General features: G+C 40.6%; 1 protein-coding gene across 4 annotated transcripts in view; it reads right to left on the bottom strand.

Moving 5' to 3' along the window:
- kank1a (KN motif and ankyrin repeat domains 1a) overlaps positions 1 to 20,588 on the bottom strand; it is a 57,979-nt gene that overhangs the window by 9,279 nt on the left and 28,112 nt on the right. For all 4 annotated transcript variants that reach the window (XM_039804361.1, XM_039804359.1, XM_039804360.1 and 1 more), the window contains 3 exons: positions 15,812 to 15,941; positions 4,576 to 7,227; positions 924 to 1,082 (listed from right to left, as the gene is read on the bottom strand). In XM_039804361.1, coding sequence (XP_039660295.1) covers positions 924 to 1,082; positions 4,576 to 7,227; positions 15,812 to 15,848 — 2,848 coding nt within the window. In that variant the 5' untranslated portion in view covers positions 15,849 to 15,941. The remainder of the gene's footprint in view (positions 1 to 923; positions 1,083 to 4,575; positions 7,228 to 15,811; positions 15,942 to 20,588) is intronic.

Here is a 20,588-nt window from a genome sequence, read left to right as displayed (position 1 = left end):
TAGCCATTAAGTGTCCGTCTCACGCTCTTTCCAAAGCACTCTGTCAGCGAGGAGCTGGAAGTTGCCCCAAACCCTGAAAGCATCTCAGTTATTTTAAACACAGGTTTTCAAAAACCGAAATACCAGCCGAGAGCCAGAAACACACTCGCATCTGCCAAGACTTGCCCCTATTTGAGAGGCCTCTTTTACTGCTTCAGGGGACAGCGGAGTGTGTGTGTGTGTGTGTGTGTGTGTGTGTGTGTGTGTGTGTGTGTGTGTGTGTGTGTGTGTGTGTGTGTGTGTGTGTGTGTGTGCTCATGTATCAACATGCATGAAGTTGCATAGGTCTACATTGGCGTGTGTGCACACTCGGTAGCAAGAGTCATTCTGCACGTTTCCCGTGTTTTGACAGGTGGGAACATCAGGAGCTTGTCAGAAGGAATCCGGGCTGATGATGAGGTCTGCGGCCATGTTTGGCCTGTTGCCTCGTTTAAAGTGTACAACATTGTACAAAAAAGTAAAGAAAATGTAGGTACTTGGGTGTATTCATTTTATGCTACTTATACCTCTACTCCACTACATTTCAGAGGATTTTTTAAAAACTTTTTACTCCACTACATTTATCTGATAACTTTACTTACTTCACATGTTCAGATTAATGTTATCACTTTACCTCTAAAGAAATCCATTTTGTGTTTAGAGAACGCACTTTTAGTGAGAGCAAAGCATCAAGACCTGGTCAGATAACTATTAACACTATTTAATAACACTATTAACAGTCTCCAGCTCTGCCTTTCATTTGTTGGCTCTATACAGCAGCACTGGATTTACAAATCAAACAAGGAGCAGTTGACATGACAATAATGCAGCAGGACAAGTATCCTTAATACACAGACGAGACCAAAAGAGGAGTTTTTATTGCCAAAAAGTGTCCTTAGCCGTACCATGTAGCGCTGTAGACATCTGCAGGTCCATGCGGCTCTTCTGCTCAGCTGCACTGACCTGCTGCTGTGCAGGTGTGTTGGCAGGTTTATCTGCAGGAGTCAGGCCAGATGAAATCTTCTCCATGTGTAACCGCTCTGTCCGAAGCTGCCGACTGCCATCTGAAAAGGAGGAGAGGCAGCCTAAAGTTAGTTTCTGAATGCACAGGCAGGACAGGACTGAAAGGGTTTGCTCATTAAAAAAGGTACCCTGCAGGTGCTGTACAGAAATTGTACAGTGTGTTTTATGGAGGAAATATTTAGGAAGTATAGATAAACTAAATATGTTTGTCAGACCTTAAACACACACACACACTTTTCCTTACACTTCAGAAATAGCTTTAAAACCACTAACTGCCAGACATTTTAATGACACATTGGCATGTTGTTTAACTCCGTTAGAACTCAATAAACGGACATAAAATGTTATTCTTATTTGCAACTGCTTTTACAAAGAAATCCAACTCCAACCATCGCTATAAGAGTCTTCACCAGTGGTGAAGAATCAGATCCTTTACTTAAATAAAAGTACCATTCCACACTAAAAATACTCTATTACAAGTAAAATCCTGCATTCAAAACCTTAAGTACATTTTGCTGATACATACAGTATGTAAGTATCAAAAGTAAAAGAACTCAGTGCAGTAAAATGTTCCTTGTCAGTGTTTTAATTATAACGTATTATGATTTACTTTATATACTGTTAGTTTAATCTACAGCATCATATTCTATAAGATCATCATAGGTTTGTAGTGTCGCTGTCCTGCGAGAACCACGCATCTCTAAAAAGTCAACTTTTCATGATCTCAGAAAAACAGCCCCGTTTTCAGCTTTGTGACGGTGCATTTTCCAGCTGATCCAAGAGGCTTTTTAAAGCCACATAAAAAGGAGCACTTCATCCTTTAGTTTAGCACAAACGTTTCAAAATCAACACAATCTGGAGATACATGTTTTTTTTCACTGGGCAGGATGGGGATGATCTGTAATCTTAAAAAGTAACAAAAGCTGTCAAACAAAGTAAAAAGTACAATATTTGTCTCTAGGGTGTAATAGAGATAAGTATAAAGTTGTATAAAATGGTAATACTCAAGTAAAGTACCACACATTTGTACTTAAGTACAGAACTTAACTACGGACATAATTTACATGAACAGGATTTACGTCCGTTTAGTTTAGTCTAATCCTACATTCCAAAAGAGGCCAGAAACTGACCAGGAACAAGCTCGCACACAACACAATCGCCCTGCGTTTGTGTGCCAGCCGGCATGAATGCATGTTATGTAACTCAGAAGGAGCCATGAATCAGCATCAACAGTGAGGTGGTAGTGAAGGCAGGAGTGGCCCTGCAAAAACAACAAGAGGCGATTGGTGCGACGTTAACTGGCTCCCAAAAAGAAATGAGCTCATTGTTGGTTCATGTCCAAAGCCCCCCGCCGCATTTTTCAGGGTCAGAGATAACTTTGGCCTGTCCGATCCAATCAGGATTCTCTGTAGACGGTGTGTGAACGCTCTAACCCCAAACCCCCTCACCCCACACTCCAGACTAGATCTAGATCTAAGTACAGCTGTGACCGCGCTGGCAGTCAACCCTAAACTACTTCTTACTTTGTCTCTAGATCATCACTACAGATGTTTTATTGTCCTCTGAACAGCCCTGTAAAAGAGCAATAAGAGATTTTAAGGCCAACACCAACATATTTGTATGCTGTTCATCTTTTATTATTGGTTTGCATTAAATTTTTGTAATATTTCAATTGCCTGATTTTATTTTCCTCATTGCGGTCCTGAACTATCTTGATCCTGGTTCTACCATTTAAAACACTTTGTAACTTTCTTTGGAAAAGTGCTGTACAAAGTTAACTATTCTTCTTCTGTAGTTATAGCTCATTAAAACACTTTCTTAAAAAGATTAAAAAGGGAAATCACAAGACCCTTGCATCCCTATATATTTAAATAAATAACTTTAAATGTACACCCCTTATATCTTGCATCCTCCTTCCTTTTTATCTAATCTTTATTTTAAAATCTTAGTGTCTACCCTCAATTCTCTGTGTATAATGTCTATTTTTCATATTTTTTCCATCATTATTAAGCTTTGTAGTGTTAGTTTTAGCCACTGTTTGCCTAAAAAAGGTGCTCTGTGGAGTTTTTGGCCTCTAGTAGCACTATGGAGCGGTTTTCTTTTTCTTCTATATGTGCAGTTATACGCCAAGAAATGCTGACCGCAAATAGTAAATATGCATGTAAAGAATGCAGAATTTAAAATACTTAAAACAACATAACTTTTTGTTTGTTTACAAGAAAACTTCAAAGGGCAACTTTAAGTGCTACTGCTACTTTTAAAACTCTAAAGTGGTACGTGAGAGTGTAATTGAGGTGTTTAACTAAGGAACAATTGCTCTGGCCACAAAGAGTACACTGAGATATAACAACTCAAAAACATTTGCTCTGTAATCATGACTAAAACAGAAGCTTCTTTTAACGCCTTATCTTACTGAATATCTTAAAAATATTGAATTGTAATAAGAGAGACATAAAACTAGTTTAATCTATTGTGCAATACACCGTGGAAGAGAAAAAAAAGAAAATGATTCTAACTCTTCAATGCTGGCTCAGACACTAAACACATTACTGCCTGCTTGACAGCTATTTTGCAAGATACTGTGTGTGTGTGTGTGTGTGTGTCCATTTTCTGTTGTCTGCCCTTGAAACTATGCTTTTATTGCAGTGTTTCCCGCACATGGACTAATTTGTGGCGGTGCGCCACCCATTCAACACCGACCGCCACACTTTTTTTTTTTTAACGCTATTTAAAACACACAGCGTATTCGTTCAGCTGCATTTCCTTTCCCCGATTTCTCCATGAAAACGAGAGAAGACGGCTGGCGAAATTCACAAGTTCATGAAAGGTTGGTATCTCTTGAACACCTTTACACAATTACACTTTAAAAAGTCCTAAAAAAATATTTTATATTCCGAATACAACGTGTTAATGTTGGAGTCCCGACCCGACCCTTAGCAAACAAGCGATTGCGCCTGCTTTAGAAAGTTAACAAGTCGCAAGTTTGCGCTAAAATGCAGTTGGGTTGTCGAGGTCAAAACACTATATGTAGCAGCTGTGAATCAAATAAACTTATAAATAATGTTATGGGCAGTGGTGGCCTAAAGGCTAAAGAAGAAGCTTGGGACATATGAAGATAAAATCTGGGTGGGGAAAGTGAATGAGCAGCGCTTGTCCTTCCCTCATTACCATCACTGAGATGCCCTTGAGCAAGGCCCTTAACCCCAACCGCTCCAGTGGAGCTGCTCAGTGGCCAGCAGATCAGACGGTGGTTGTACTGGGGAGCTTCCAGGTAGGAATGTGTAACTGTGTGAATGTGACAGCTTAAAGTATTTACCGCGACTGAAAAAGGCACGTGTTGAGGAGGAGGACCAGCCTGAACCGGAGGTATCAGTCTGAAACAGAGCTGAACAATGTGTTTCTAATGTGTGGGAAACACTGCATTGCCTGGTATAACTCCCACTAATTATCCCAAGAACCATTTATGTTTATGCAACACATGTGAGAAGGTGGAACCATTAGAATCCTCAGAGTTGGATGCGGTATACCTCTCACCTTCGCTTGAGTTCACAGAGTCGGACTGCAGCTTGAGAATGTCTTCAGCACTTCCGTACTTCATGACTGTGTTGATGGACGAGAGCGTGCTGACCAGCTGACTGTTGATGGATCCAAACTGGGACTGGGGCTGACCGAAAGCATCGGCCAGCTCGCTGTAGTTCTCCGCTAGCAGCATTTGTTGCTCCTGCAGCAGCTTCTGCACCCTCTCGATGTAATGGTCCAGTCCGGCGCCCCCCTGGGTCTGAGCTTGCAGTGGTGCAGCCTCCGTCTCAACCTCCACAGTCTCTTTGCTGCTGCTTGTGACCGATTCAGTTGGCTGGGAGGGGCCGCATGCTATGTTCCTGGTTTTTAATCCAACCAAGAAGTTCTCATGGATGCCAACTGGTCCCACCCCACATTCTTTGGTTTTAGTAGAGCTTGATTTGCCAAGGAATGACTCTGCGCCAGTGGTGGTTCCAACAGCAATCGAACGCATCTTTGCTGTTGAGTGAACTTCTTTGATAAGACCTTCCCCGGCAGCAACCGTCCTCGTTTCAATCGCAGCAGTGTTGGTGTGTTTGTCACAAGTGATCAACCCCATGTCAGTAAAAGAGTCGGTCAGGACAGCTGTTTTTGTGTTGGTGGATTTGCTCGCAGCTTCTGTCTCAGTATTGGTATGCTGAGTTGTCGACTCAGGAGCAGCCATGACACCAAAGTCCACTTTGCTGTTACAGTCTGGGTCAGTTCCTTGCGACACCAGCGTCTTGATTGGACCAACGATCACATCCACTGAACAATCTCCGCAGCCGATTGATCTCGACTCTTTGCTCAACTCTGTCATGGGCTTGCAGAGAGCCAAGCTGTCTACCGATTCCTCGGTGTTAACTCCCACCTCACAAACATTCAGTTCCATGCCCACCTGCTGGTGACACGTCTCCACCCGTCTTCCTACACACTGGTCAGTTAGCTCCACACGCTCGTGCACCACCCACCGGTCCATCGGGATCTCTGGACCTGTGGCAACATTCTGCATGCTAGGTTGACAGGACACTCCTATAGTGTGGCTTTGTAGAGTTTTAGCGGTGTCAGCATGGCTGGATTCTAGATGGTCACCCACTCCCTGGCTGCGCATCTGGACTTTGGCCTCCACGCAGGCATTGTACATCTCAGGCCTGGCCATCAAACCTTTGTCTGCTTTCTTCTTGTTAGACCCACCGGCCGCTTGGAGTTCCAGTTTTAGCTTTCCCATCTCTATTTGGTGAGTAGATTCTTTCAGCTGCACCTCCAGACGGTAGATCTTCTCCTTCAGGGCTTCTATGGTCTGCTGCTGGAGGTCGATCTCTCTCTCAGCTTCACTGGTCATGCCCAGCATGGCCTCGGTCACGCCAACCGCAGCGCTGCGCATTTCCTGCCGCTCCGTCGATACTCCTGCATCCTGGAAACAATGTCCATTTGTCCTCTGAGTGACAGGAAGGCTGTTCATGTTTTCATCAGTAACTATGCCAATGGACTTTTGGTGGGCCTGGTTTTGTGTGAGCTTATGAGGCTGAATTTCAGTTGCACTATTGTCCTGTGTCGTCTTCTCCAGAGCTTGGACCTCGGCAGCCAAACGTCTGAACTCATCCAGCCGTTGAGCGCTCTGTTCCTGGGCTTCAGGCTCCATGATGTGCAACTCCGTTTCCTTTTGGATGGGGCCCGGGTTCTCCATTTGGTCGGCACTGCCTACACTGTAGGACCGCTTGCGGAAGCCACCAGGACCTTGATTTTTGGACTGAGCAGCCAATTGTCTTTTCTCTTCCTGAAGAACAGCAATCTTAACCTGTAAGATGGGAATAGTTTTCACCTGCTCCTCTAGTTCTTTCAGCTTCTTGAGGGCCACAACCATCTGCTCCCGGATTTGTTGAAGGTGTAAGGGGCTGACATTTGTCACAGGCGTGGCCATGCCAGAGCTCATGGGGCTGTGGCGGATGGAGCTGCCCATGGATGGTGGGTAGTAGTGGCTGTACTCTCCATTGGGGAGGTGACCATTGATAGGGAGAGGATGATGGGTGCTGGGAGAGATCTGACTTGGGGCCATGGAGCTTGAGTAAGAGGACAGTGAGCTGCTGGAGCCCATGCCACCGAAGCTGGCAAGCCGGCGGCGGGGCATTGGAGGGTCGCTGTGGGGCTGCATGAGCAGCCGCTCCTGTTCGAGCCGAAGACGCGTCTCCATAAGGGTCTTTTCCACTTGGGGGTTGTGACGAGGGGCAAACCTGGGCGAAGGAGGTGGCAGGAGCAGTTTTTGCTCCGTGATGCTCAAGTAGGATTGTTGCTGTGGGACTTCACAGGATGCTCTGGAGAGGGTTGGGGTCAGCGGCACAGCGACCTGGGGCCTGGAGTTGAAGAAGACTGGGGACTGCTTGTCGTCGCTGTTGGAGGAGGAAAGGGAGTCTGTGGAGGTCCATTCAGCCTGAGTGCTGCCGCCGCCAGTGCTGCCCCGAGGCACTGCCAAGGGTTTGGCCACTTTGGGTTTCCTCTGGATACTCAGCTTCCTAATGGTGTTGCCCCTCTCAATGTCATCGACATATTTGAGGAAGTCCAGGTCTAGCTGATAACCATAGGGAGTTTCAACATAGTAGGGGACCACAGAGTCCTTTTCATCCTCTGTGCTTGGGCATCTTTGTCCTCTTTCTGAAACAGAGACCATAAGAACATACCATTAGTTAAGAGTTCTGATTTTAGTGGTTTTATAAAGGCCACTATATGTCTATAAATGTAATGATAACTAAAGAAACTATAACAAGAATTTAAAAAGGATGCATTTGTTGCCCTGAAGCAGCTTGGGTGACAGGCAAAGTCTTTCCTCAGCCGCTGACAATCACCATAACTTGACAGTGCGAGTACAAACACGTCTCAAGTTTCTCACACCTCTACTGGAAGAGTGGGAGTGATAATCATTTTGGCAAGGGGTGGTTTAAGTCAGCCCAAAACTATGTGAGATGCAACTATGTAAAGCAAACACCAAATAGCAAGAGGCGTAGTAAACTTTAAAATGTTGATTATCCCTATATAATCTAGCATGGTGAGGTTTGTGGAAAGCTTAAGAGCTAAACCGGCTATTGTTTACAAAGCACGGATAAGAGATGAGCCAATGGGGTCAGAAAAACAGACAATGTCAATATTTTCTGGTCCAAAATCCATCCGGCATTACAACAGAGCTACAGACATAGATTAACCATAACCTCACATCACATTTTGAGAACAGGGTTTGAAGAAAAAAACAAAACAAAAAAACAAGCTACAATGAATTTCTTAAGTTCATACAATTTGTACAAATCAGTCAAAGCTGCATAAAGTCCAAAATCCACTCGCTGTCAGAGAGTCTATAGAGCCAGTCAGCTTTCCAGGCCATTAGGAGACTCCACTACATTCACACTGTGTCGGCTAAATGCAGCGTCTTGTTCTTGGTATGCCTGGAACTCTCGCAGACTAAAGCAAACACAGGCTGGAAATAAACAGCCCAGCTCTTCCTCTCCAGTCCACCCCACCAGCTCCGGCTACTTCTTCTCCCTGTCAATCCTTTCCATTCAGCTAAAACAGAAGGGAGGGAATTACAAGGCTAAATCCTGCTACTAAACCCTCACCGCCTTGTTGTTCAAACTGCACTCACCTCAGACAAACAGCACTCTCTCCATTTTACTTTTCCTCCTCCTTCACTCTCTCTCTCTCTGCTGGACAGGATTTGAATGTACTGAGACCTGAACTACAGAACTGCTTTTTCTTCTCACTCTGTGCACTCTCTCAATCCTCTCTCCATAGAGGGGAAAAAAAGTTCCACTATTGGTGTAAACTAAAGCACAGCACTGCTGCACTATTGGACAGCTGCCTCCTCCAATCCTGTGAGGATCTGAGGCCAGAGCTTCCCTACCCAAATAAGAGTTCTGTTATTCAGTTTGAGGGGAGGTGAATTTATGACAATACCAGCCTGTTGGCTGACAAATGGCTCGGCTAGTGTACATGTCAAACTTTTATACTCCGCAGAACCCACTTTAACCAAATAGTGTCATTTACAAGTCAATTCCAACTTGACAAGTATGTTTAAGGCCAGTTTATCTGTAAATAAAACTCTTGTGACCTTTTTCTTTTTTCAGAAAAAAATAATTTTATCAATATTTTTCGTTATTGCTTATTCTATAAATAGGTCAGAATATACTGAATAATGCTAGTCACATTTTCTCTCCATCTTGAAACAGCTGTTTTTGTCCTACAAACGGCTCAAAACCCAAAATTATTCAACTTTATTTAATCTACAATAAAGAATATCCGAAATAGCAGCCAAATTGAAAAGCTACTGTAAAACAAAAGAAGCAATTTCAAGATGTCAATTTGGGCTATGGGAAATTGTGACAATTAAGGTATGAATCAAGACATACACAGGCAGATTAATAATGAAAATAATCACAGGTTTCAGCCCTAAAATAACCTAATACAGGCTGCAAGGCTGCATGAGTAAATAAGTAATTGTTTAAGGTATACAAGGTCAGAAACCTGTGAGAAAAGGCCAATCATAATGTCAAAGCGGTCTTAAAATTGCTTGTTTTGTCAAACCAACAGTTCAAAACATGAAGATATTCAATTGAATTCAATTTACAATAAATAAAACTAAAAAGCAGCAAATTCACACATTTAAGAAGCTAGCATCAACAAATCTGTCTCCTTTTTCACAATTAGTTATTAATATATTACTAACTAATATATTAGAAGTGCTGTTTAACTTTGCTAGTTCCACTAGTTCCAGCTTCTCAGATGTGAGGGTTTACGGTTTTTCTTTGTAAAATATGATAGTGAAGTGACTGTTGAGTGGACAAAACAAGCAATTTGAAGACATTACATTGGGCTATGGAAACTTGTAATTAGTTTTTTTGACATTTTATTAGGAACAAAATGATTAACCAAGAACGAATTGTTAGTTTCAGCCCTAAACCTAATACATAACTACATTTGAGTTAATTTTAACTTTTAATGTCAGTTTGTGCACACATAAAGCTTTTACTTTATTTTAGGAACCTTTTTGAGAAACTTTAAGTGCACTCTCCAAGACAAAGCCTGCATTGTGTTTTCTCCAGCATGGACCTAAAATAAGTACATCCTGGTTTTTTGGTCTGGTATAAATAATCTGTGAGGCAGCACAGTCATGGTCTTGTGCTGTCTGGTTTTGAGGACTCTCGCCCCCCCCCCCCCTCTCCTTCCCTGGCCTTATACATACACACACAAGGAGTGACAGGCAGTCCTCTGGTACCACCGAGACCCTTAACAGCTGAGCAATGACCTCATCAACATGGGACAACTGAAGGAGTCACGTTCCAGTAACAGGGGCGAAGGCCCAGGAGTCTGCTCCAGTTATCAGCAGCTGTTACATTGTCAATTTGACAGGGATTACACAACAGTTAAGACAGCCAGCAGTGACAGGAAATACACTGTCTTTACCTTTATTAAAAAACTATCCGGTTATTATTTGTTGCCAAATATAAAATGTGATATCTTTTAAACATTTCTAAGTCTTCTAATTATCCCCGCCTAAAACTGTTTGCACAGCCAGCGAATTACACATTTTTTGTAGATGAAGTGCACATGAGTAAGCACTGCTAGTATTTAAAAGGGCCCTCCACCTAGATTAAACTTCCTTCTTTATTTGCCTCTGCATTACAGTTGTGCGGATATATCATCAATATATCATGAGCATCAATGTAATACTTTTGTACTTTTACTGAAGTAAGATTTTGAATGCAGGACTTACTTGTAAAAGAGTATTTGACACTGTAGTATTGCTACTTGTATTACATCAAATGTCTGAGTACTTTTTCCATCAATGTTTTTTTGGGGGCATTTTATAACTAAGGAGGAAAAAATTAGGACTTTTGCACAGTGACTTTCAGAGCTAAAATGTAAATAAACATAAAATGAATTGAATAATGATCATTTATCAACCAACAACACCAAACATCGGCTGGTTACAGCTTCTCAAACATAAAAACTTAGTTTTATAGCAATTACCTTTGGGTTTTGGACTGTTGGTCGGACAAAACAAGCGGTGTGAAGATGTCATTTTTCACTTTTAACATTTTGTGGACTAAAACGATAAAATGGAAAAAAACGAATCAACGGACCAATCGATTAAAAAAATAAAATGATACATAGTTGTCACTTAGCCTTAGAGAACTAAACATTGTGTAAGTCAACTACTTAAAAATAGCATCTAGAGCTTGGCACACAGGTGAATCCCAACCCTGCTCTACTTTTCTCAGCTGAGATATTAAAATATTTCAGCCCAACTATCCAACATCAGCTGTACATTTTTGCTGTATAAGCTCTGAAGTGATCGCAAAGAAAATGTGTCTAAACTTTCTCACTTGTATGTTTGCAGCAGCTACTTCTTGCTCGTCTTTCACAGATGATTTCCAGGCCAGAGGCGCCAACAGAAAACATGTGCTGACTAAACAGTTGCTTTTTAAATTAAAGTCAAATACGTTGACATCTGAAAGAAGCCGCAGTCTAATTATTCACACTTCACTTTTCAAATTCACCAGTGACACCAGCACGCTAGGCTGCTCTGACTCGTCTGTAGATAAGTAAAAGATATTTTGTGCGCTTTGTATAGTTTTGTGGCGTCATTCCTCTAAAATGCCGCACCGACTTAAACCTTTCTGCAACTCTTTTTCTGCAATTTTAAGCCCACGAACTCTCTCTCTCTCTCTCTCTCTCTCTCTCTCTCTGGTGTTTGCTCCTAAAATAATGCACTGAAAGCCAAGTTTGGGCCTTGATGTTGAATTGGTGAGGAAAAATATACAACCAGGGCTTTGGCTTATTTGGCACTGGCTCTGTAAAAGTCTAAATTTAGAGCTGACAAAAGCTATTTAACATCCACAGTGCCCTCAGTGACTTTATAAATGAGACTAATGTGTCTGCCAGTTGTTTGGTATTAAAACGAGCACAGAAATCACTGATGTATCATTTCTGTATCTTTTTCTTTTAACAAAACTAAAACACATATTTAGACATACAAAACATGCAGCTTGTATTGCACTTGATGGGCATTCTGTCATTCAGTGTAAAAAGGCGATATTACATAATTATTTGGTTGAAGTTTAGTTCTAAGCTCAACAGATTTCTTTAAAGTTAATCTTTTTGTCCACATGAGGTTTGACATGTATGTACAGAGCTTCTTTATGTATGCTTATTGTGGGTTAAAAGATTTGTTGTTTTGGGAAATGCCAAAATTATTAATCCCTCAGTTCATTAACACAATATACAGTATCACAATATGTTCTGTAGGCTCATGGTGTCCCAACACAGTACAGAGACATTTTGTTGATTTATCGGTCTTCATTTTGACATAACTCATTACAACAACAGTAAATAGTGAAAAAATGCACCTCTGAGCAGACAGTATCAACAGATCTTTCCTCACAATTGCACAAACTCATACAGAGACGTTATACAGTTGTACTGGTAAAATACACACAGCTTTGTAGTACTCATATTCTGTGCATTACATTGAGTGAGAGCACAGTATGATGCAAGTGCCGGGTGGAGAGGACTCTAGTGGCCCCACACACCCCCTCTCTCATTGAACCAGCCTGGTATTTCCTGGCTCTGCCTGCATGCTCTATACGCCTAATTACTCACAAGAAAAGTAGAGCCAACGTTTGATCAACACCTTATACTGCATCAGCTCAACACCAGAACAGTGAGACACATCCGTTCATATATTACAAAAAAAAAAAAAAAAAAAACAGGAAACAAAACAAAAGACATTAAAGCTGCACATTCCTGCCCTTTTCAAACTGAACGCAGGGCAGAGACGCCGACTGTGGTCTATTAGCTGCTTCTAGAAAGTCACAGGGCTGTGCCAGACTCTGCTGCCAAATTCAACAACTTAACTCTGTACACGATGATGCAGACGGGAGGAAATGTTTGGTCCTTCCCTGCAAACATCGAGGCAGTTTGAAAAACCTCTGTCCCTTTTCTCATAGATGGTCAAGCAAAACAATCAGACAGTGAGTGAGTGTGCAGACTGGTTTATTTCCAGTAAACCGATCTGCAACATGGGAAGAATGAACCAAAAACACCATAAAGAAATAGGGAAAACTAACCACGAGGTGAACCACAATATATCTTGCTATGTGAAGGATATTTTGAGGTTGTTCTGGTCATTTCAAACTGTAACGGTGACCAACAGCTGATGCCTGTATGTTTTTTTTTTTTTATCAACGGTGGTCCCTCAACCTCAAACTAGATTGTGATAAGAGTTAAGACATATAATCGAGAAAAACAATTGAATAAGGCCAAACTGTTCATATCTAACATCCCTCATAAAATAGCAATAAAATAGTTTAGGTAGTGCACAATGTGGACCCAATTTGCCTCATTACATTGCATTTCATGCATTGTGAATACTGAATTGTACATGCATTCTGGCTGCAGACGGCTGACAATAAACCGATCAGTGCACACTGAAGTTAGTCACACTTAAACAAACCAGTTATACATCTATTCATCAAACACTGTGTAAAGACACTAAAGGTCCACTGAATAAAACAAACCATTATCCGGTTTAGTTTACAAAGACACAGTGCTGTGCCCCTTTGGCCCAGATTATAATAAGCTACCAGCACTTACACAGACCCATACAATAATAAAGTGACTGATGAGGCACAGTACCAGGGGGTATTTCAAGTGGCAGCTGGGTAACTGTCCCTCGCTGCAGACACAAAACCACTTTAGTGGGTTTGAATGTACTGCAGGAGGTCGACCCGTTGGCACGACTCTGAACGCCTCTCTGTGGGTTTTCTTGTCCACAACAGACTGGTGGCATTCAAGTTAGGCCAAAGCTATGATGGGCTGCTCTGAGCCATGACTCAGCCTACGCAGGGTTTTTATTTTCACTGCATGAGGGAAGACAGTTTTGGTGTTGCAGGGTTTTATTTTTGGCTTTTTCTTCAAGGTTGTTTTTGCAGCAGAATAAAAAAAACAAAATCTCATTTCAGATGGTCCTAATTTGTAATTGTCTTATAAAACTGTTGACATTACGAGCATAATGATCACCGATACTTAAATCAGTTTTCCTCTGACTAGGACTTCCTACTTAAAGTAAAAACCATTTTCAGGACCACATTCAGCAAATGTTTCTATGGAAAAGTATTTAAAACCTCAGTCCTGCAGCTGAATGCAGTGACTATTTCTCAAGTTAAATTGAAATCAGCTGAGGTTTTAGTTGAAATATGTGCTTGATGTTTTGTTGCTCAATGCACTGAGGTGTCCCACACCCCACAGTTATGTCATCTGAGAGAAGCCGTACTGCAAAATAAACTGGTTAAACAAAACAAAAACTTCACAACTGGCAATATTTCAGCTTCCGAAACCAACAACACAAAAGGCAGAGAAATCAATGTTAGATTGTTTTTTCCTCAAGATATTAGGCCGACTACCTGATCACCAACTCAATTTAAAATAGACAGTACTCCTAACCCACTACACTGAAGCATCTCGACACTAAAAAGGTTAAGTTTTGCAGTCTTCTTGAAATTCTTTCGGTGCAGCAGGTGACCACTACGTTAACTGCCAACACTGCAGAGAAGCCATTTATACAGTTTACAGGAGGTTAGCTGTGTTAGCGTAGCACGTCTCTGCATTTTTCACATTCTGTAAAAATCAACAATAAAAACACTCTGTTGGGTGCTTAGCTTTTGAAGTGAATCCACACATTTTTCTTGACAAGATCTACATACTAAAAACAAAAAGGTATCATCTCAGAGTCATATATACATGGAGGTGGCAGACCGACGCTGAAAGCATCTGTCCTGCATGCTGTGCATTCCTGGAGGGATTTTGGAAATAAGAAGTTTCACTCTCTCCTGTTAGTCTGGGCAGGAATGTGAGTCATCTGCAGGTGTGTGTGGTGTGTGTGTGTGTGTGTGTGTGTGTGTGTGTGTGTGTGTGTGTGTGTGTGTGTGTTCGGAGCTGACAGCGTTGATTTCACACTGAAGCGTGGAAATCTTCTCTACATGTTGCGCCGTGTGAACGAACACAACCTCAGTGCGTTTCTGAATCATGAGAGGTATAGAAATAACTTACAAAAGGAGCAAATAAGTTTGGATAAAATGTGATTTTAAGCTAATGTTTAACATTCCTACATGTATGTGAGCTCTTTACGTGAAGGATATGTGAACAAATGCATACAAAAGAAAAGATGCTTTTAAAAAGAAAAAAAAAAATCTTTCTGGTTATTTGAATTCACTTCTACTCCATTAAATGGGACTATAATATTCATTAAAATGAATAGGTCATACTGAAAGATACAACTAGGGTTGTTTATGGACTTACTGTGGACTGGTCTATCATATCATGTACTCTTTTACCAAAATGTTGTATCTACATTAATACAGAGAAAATTGTAATAATAATTAAAAAAAAGTTTTATTTGTTTATTTATGGTTTTACTTTAAGAGTTTTGTCTAGTGTGAATAATTGCTGGTAATACAGTCCAAAGCAATTAACGTTGATTTATTTTAAATGTGCTATCCCATATTTGCAACATCAGATTTCATAGTATGTCATATGAATGCAAAAATCCCATATAAAGTAATCAAACTGATGTTTAAAATGTTTTATATATTGAGTAGTAACTATATCACTAAATGCTAGACATAAATGATCTATCAGTTGCTCATTCATTCTGATGCTACTGCTAATAATACACTTAGCAAGATGCTGCTAAGCCATACATGTCATATACAAAAAAAAAAAAGTTAATAACTTCAGATACAATATTAAATCATATTTTTCTAAATTCTTGATGCAAGGATGGATAGATTTCACTTCAGTGTGGTGTTAAGACCGAGTCAGATGTGATGCCTGAAGTAAGCCTGAAACTGGACACCTAATCTACATTTAGCCTCTTTGTGTTCTCATCCAGCTAAGTTTATTTGAGTAAAGATGAGCACATGTTCATGAGGCAGCCAGGAATCATTTTACATGTATGAGTATACTATTAACCAAAAGTGTGCTGGAGCAAACAGTACTGGTCCTACAATACAACTGTGATGATTCAGTCTGACAAACAAGATGCTCGTGCAAAACCAAACGTAGCAGAAAAGAGATCCTACTTTCACTTAAGATAAAATAGACACTACAGCATCACCAATACACGCACAATCAAAATCTCAAAGATTAAACCTTGCATGGTGAAAAGAATGTAACAAAAGGGTTGGTTTACCTGGGCCATTGCCATTCACGTGCATGGTTTGAGCCATGGCTGCCGCTGTGTGCTCTCAGTCCCACAACAAGACCTACTGCGGTCATGCAACTGCCATGCATCAAGTCCAGATTACCATGCAACCTGCAAACTGAGACAAAACACAAAAGGGAAACATTTCACTAGCAAATTAAATTAGTTATAGGGAGTCACATACACAGGTTAAGCAGCAGGTGTCTTTATATCAGAGAGCTCCGCAGATATCTCATTATCATCACAACATGAAATGATGTCCTACCAACTAACAACAGAAAACACCAGAAAAAGTTTCAAACATTGCCAAGTTTGACCAGTGGTGGAAGAGTTACTCCGATCCTTAACATAAGTAAAAGTACCAATACCAAAATGTAAGAAAATGGATTACTGTACAAGTAAAAAGCATTTAAAATTCTATTTTAGTCAAAAGTAAAAAGTATTACAAGTTAAATTTACTTTAAGTATCAGAAGTCACTCATTTTGCTGTGACTGATTACACAGTTAATACTGATGCATTTATGTGTACTGTAAGTAGCATTTTGTTGTAGCTGCTCGAGGTGGAGCTATCGTTAACTACTTCATACAGTTAGCTAGTTTAGCCCAGTGGTTCCCAACCTAGGGGCCGGGGCCCCTCCAGGGTCACCACATAAATCTGAGGGGTTGTGAGATGATTAATGAGGTAGGAAAAATAGGCATGAGGAAAAAACTGTTGCGATACACAAATCTGTATTTATTATTGTACTTCTTTAATTTGACGTCTTTGAGCCTTTAAATGAAAACCATGCGAGATGTTTAAAGGGGAGATGCTGCTAACAGATCATCTGAAATGTGACAAGGAGCGACAACTAGACAGATTTATTTTTCCTGTCAGAGTCTAAATTGTTGGAGCCCCTGGTTTAATCTTTAACATTGTGTTGCATTTTATAAGCTTTTTATGTAAAATTTTAATCTGAAAAGTAATTAGTAACCAAAGCTGTCAAACAAATGTAGCGGAGCAAAAAGTACAATATTTTCCCACAGAAATGCAGTGGAGAGGAAGTATAAAGTTGAATAAAATGAAAATACTTCAGTACAAGTACCTCAAAACTTCACTTAAGTACAGTACTGAGAGGTCTCCCTCCGACATGTATGTTCTGTTACATAAAACCCTTTTTTGTGAAAGCTGAAGCCCACTTTAAATGACCGACAGCGCTGACCTCTGCTTTTTCACAGGTGTGTTTGCATCTGACATTTATGAACATAGGGGTCCTGTGTGCACTGGCCTGGTCATCATCAATGGATACATTATGAGCAGGAACAAAAGAGCTATTCTGTTCTTTAAAAAAAAAAAAAAAAAAAAAAAAAAGAGCCAACATGAGGGGAAAGAAAACGTCGACTTCATGGGCCACAGAAAGGCCTGGTTTCTTATATGAGCATCTGGAGGAGTAAAGATGCAGACAAGGTTGGCTCAGATAAACCCCAGGCCTCTTTTTATACTCTCTATGACCTCAGACCCTATTTACTAGCAATATCACTGACCTCAGATCCTCTGGCCTGTTGATCACTGGCTCCAAAAGTAGGTTCCAGGCTCCCTAGTGGTCTTTAAGAGGGTCCTTAAGGGTCCTCAGCCAAATAAGACTAGCTTCAAATTTCACTATGAGTTATTTACTAAATGTCAAATATAATGGAACATGTTAGAGAAGTAATTCTAAAGTGTGTGCACTAAAAATTTGGTGCTTTTTTATTTAGTAAATATTTTTTGGGGTTTACTGGAAGTTTAACTAAACATTGACAAGCTAATTTTATGAAGCCTCAAGACCTCAGTGACCTTTTATATGAAAGTTGAATTCCTGTGTAAAGTAATCCAAACCTATCTCAGAGGCACAACTTAATAGCAGTATTCTGATCCATTTCATCAGACCTTTGGCCACATAATGAGTCTGAGGGAACATCTGCAAGGTCACTCCGTCAGTAGTCACTTTGCCGGCGAGCTTTCACTCCTCTGCAGCGCATATAAATCCTTGTTTACATCCAAATAAAGCAGCACTGCAACAGCATTAGGCCCATGTGTCTAAATCCAAACTGTCCGTCATCCTGGGGACCGATTATAGATCTGATACAGAGCCGAAAGACAGAACGCTACAGACCACACTGGGCTGTTCCAACACCCAAATAGACCGAAATCTATTTAGTCCCTCCTCCTCTGAGCTACTCTCCCTTGCATTTAAAATGAGCAACAGCATATGAAGTAACAGGTTTGCCTCTAGCAGCCTCTAAACTGCATTTTACACTGTGCCATTGGGTCAGTCGGAGAAAAATCTGTCACTTTAGGGTACAAAACAGGAAGAGGACGAGGTTCCTTTTGAGCAGAAGCACCAAAAGCCTTTGAAAGTCTGTTTACGATGACAGGTGGAAGGATTGAATGTAGATGGACCAAAATACTAAAGACAAAGAAAGCCTCTCACTAGATAAGCAGTTAGAAACAATAATGTTCATTAAAAATATTGCTTTTCTTTAGAAAAACACTGGAATTAATACCACAAACTAATACTAGGAAGCAAAGAGTCAAGGTGCTTTTATTATGTAACAGACACCGTCAGCATGAACAGAGGGTCTAAACATACATGACATCTATCCCAAGAATACGTGTGCAGAGAGAGACAAAGACGGGCCAACATGACACTAACTAGAATCATGCTTCCCCGTAATGAAGACGAAAACAAGCGCAAAAGTACTACAAGCACTTATAAAAGAAAAAGTACATGTTCACCCTTAAGATTAATACCAGTTTAACAAAGCAAATAAAAAATATTTCATGCTGGCTGTGCATTGATGTGCATGTGTAGCTTTAAGACTTTTACAGACATTAACTCAAAGAATAATTGAGCCAAAATACAAGCGCTTCTTGTCGACCATGCAAAAAACGATCAATCCAAAAACATTAGACTGACCAAACATCTCCCAAGCGTCTGTTTCCATGGGCTGCAAGAAAGCCAACCTGGAGGAAGGAGCAGGAAATCCTCAGATACATATATGAAGCAAATGAAATGAAGAAAAAAAAAAAAAATAAAATAAAAAAAAAAGCGTATCCTCACACCAGCATCACTTATTCAGCAAGTCTGCAAGAAGCTGACGAAGGACAGACGAGATGCTCACAAAAGCCAAAAATGTATGGATCTGGAATCAAAGTACCGAAGAATAAGGTTTCTTCAAGCATGCATTAGCATAGCAGAAAATATTAAGAGTAAAGCTGCTTCATCAAAATGATTGGTTGGTTCAAATTAAAAGATTGTATTTGGCAAAGAATATTTAGAAAATCTTGGTTGTCATATTGTATGTTTCGTATTAGTGGCCACTACTACTGGGAGTAAATATTGTATTTTGTAGAAGCAGTTTAAAAATAAAAAGATGGTGGTATTGTTTTGTAGCGTGATCTATAAATCACGAGTGATCAATGGACTGTATATAATGAAGTTCACTCACTGTGTGTGCAAAACAAGCTTAAATAGGATACTTTAGGACTTTTGACCAATTTCCAGCCAGCTTTGGATCATAACAACTGTAGAATGCGTAATTAAACTATGGGAAACTTTCCTCCATCTTGCCAGCGAGAAACGACCCGCTTTCCAGCGGGGAAATACTTATTTAACAATAAAACGTACTGTCCTACAAAGATTTAAAAAAAGGACTAGTCTGCACTTTTCCTCTTTATGTTCTGCTACACAGAAACAAGACATTCAGTTAATGATCAACACATCGAGGAATTCACATTTCTACTCATAATTCACAACTCGATGTGCTGGTAGTTCACCATTTCTCTGAATACCCTCAGGAACACATAAGCTTTCAGCTTGTTGCATAATAACTTCGTAAAACTGGGTGGACATACTTGAAACTTTTTCTTTTTAAGACTTCAATGTCACATGCAGCATTTGACACGTCAGGTTAACATAAAAAAAAAAAAAAAAAAAAAAGATACTTTGGTAGGCTGGATCAGAAGGCAAAGCAATTCTTCTATTTACAATAGAAATAGAAGGCTAGTGTAGGGTTAGCGCTATTTGAACTGGATCAGGGAATATCAGCCAAACATTCCATGGACTGACACATCCCTGTTTAAACCTATTTAATCTCTGAGTAGACTGCAGAGGGCCCGAACAAAAACTGGTTCCAGAATATTTAGAGCCCAAAGGCACCGTTGTGGTTAAAAAATTATCGAGGATCACCAACGCTTTTCTGGACTAAAAAAACAAATTCAAAATCTAAGTTTCAACAGTATACTTCCATCATGCAACACTGTGGGGACATCGACTAAATGGAAGTTTATCAAAGGTTTATACATTGGTACCGTTTTTATTTCTGTTAAAAAAGCCATTATAGAAGGAAAGAAGAAAAACTTAAGTATAACACGCGATCCCAAACAGTTCTGTGGTCATGTATTTCTTTTGTTGTTACACGTTAACCCCAAACACAGAGCTCTGCTATTCTAACAATCATGCATCTTACCTGTAACTCTCATTCTAACGTCCTCCCACAGCTCGCAGGTAGCAAACACTGACTGAGTCCAGAAGACCCCGACAACGAGCCTATACCCAGCAGCCCTCTGAGCGAGGGGGATAAGTTTCACAGCTAAGATTAGACAACTTCCTCAGATGACAGCCAAACGATCTGTGTCCTATAAGAGGAAAGAGGACTTTAGGCTGTTTTTATGTAGAACCGACCCCCATGTTGGGCCTCCAGGTAAAGCGCAGGGCCAGCTAACAACGGTTAACAACCTGCATCCACT

The sequence above is a fragment of the Perca fluviatilis genome, chromosome 6 (assembly GCF_010015445.1).
Source record: "Perca fluviatilis chromosome 6, GENO_Pfluv_1.0, whole genome shotgun sequence".
In the NCBI taxonomy this organism is placed as follows: Eukaryota; Metazoa; Chordata; class Actinopteri; order Perciformes; family Percidae; genus Perca; species Perca fluviatilis.
Note: the sequence above shows the minus strand (reverse complement) of the source record. Positions and strands in the feature narration are given on the sequence as shown.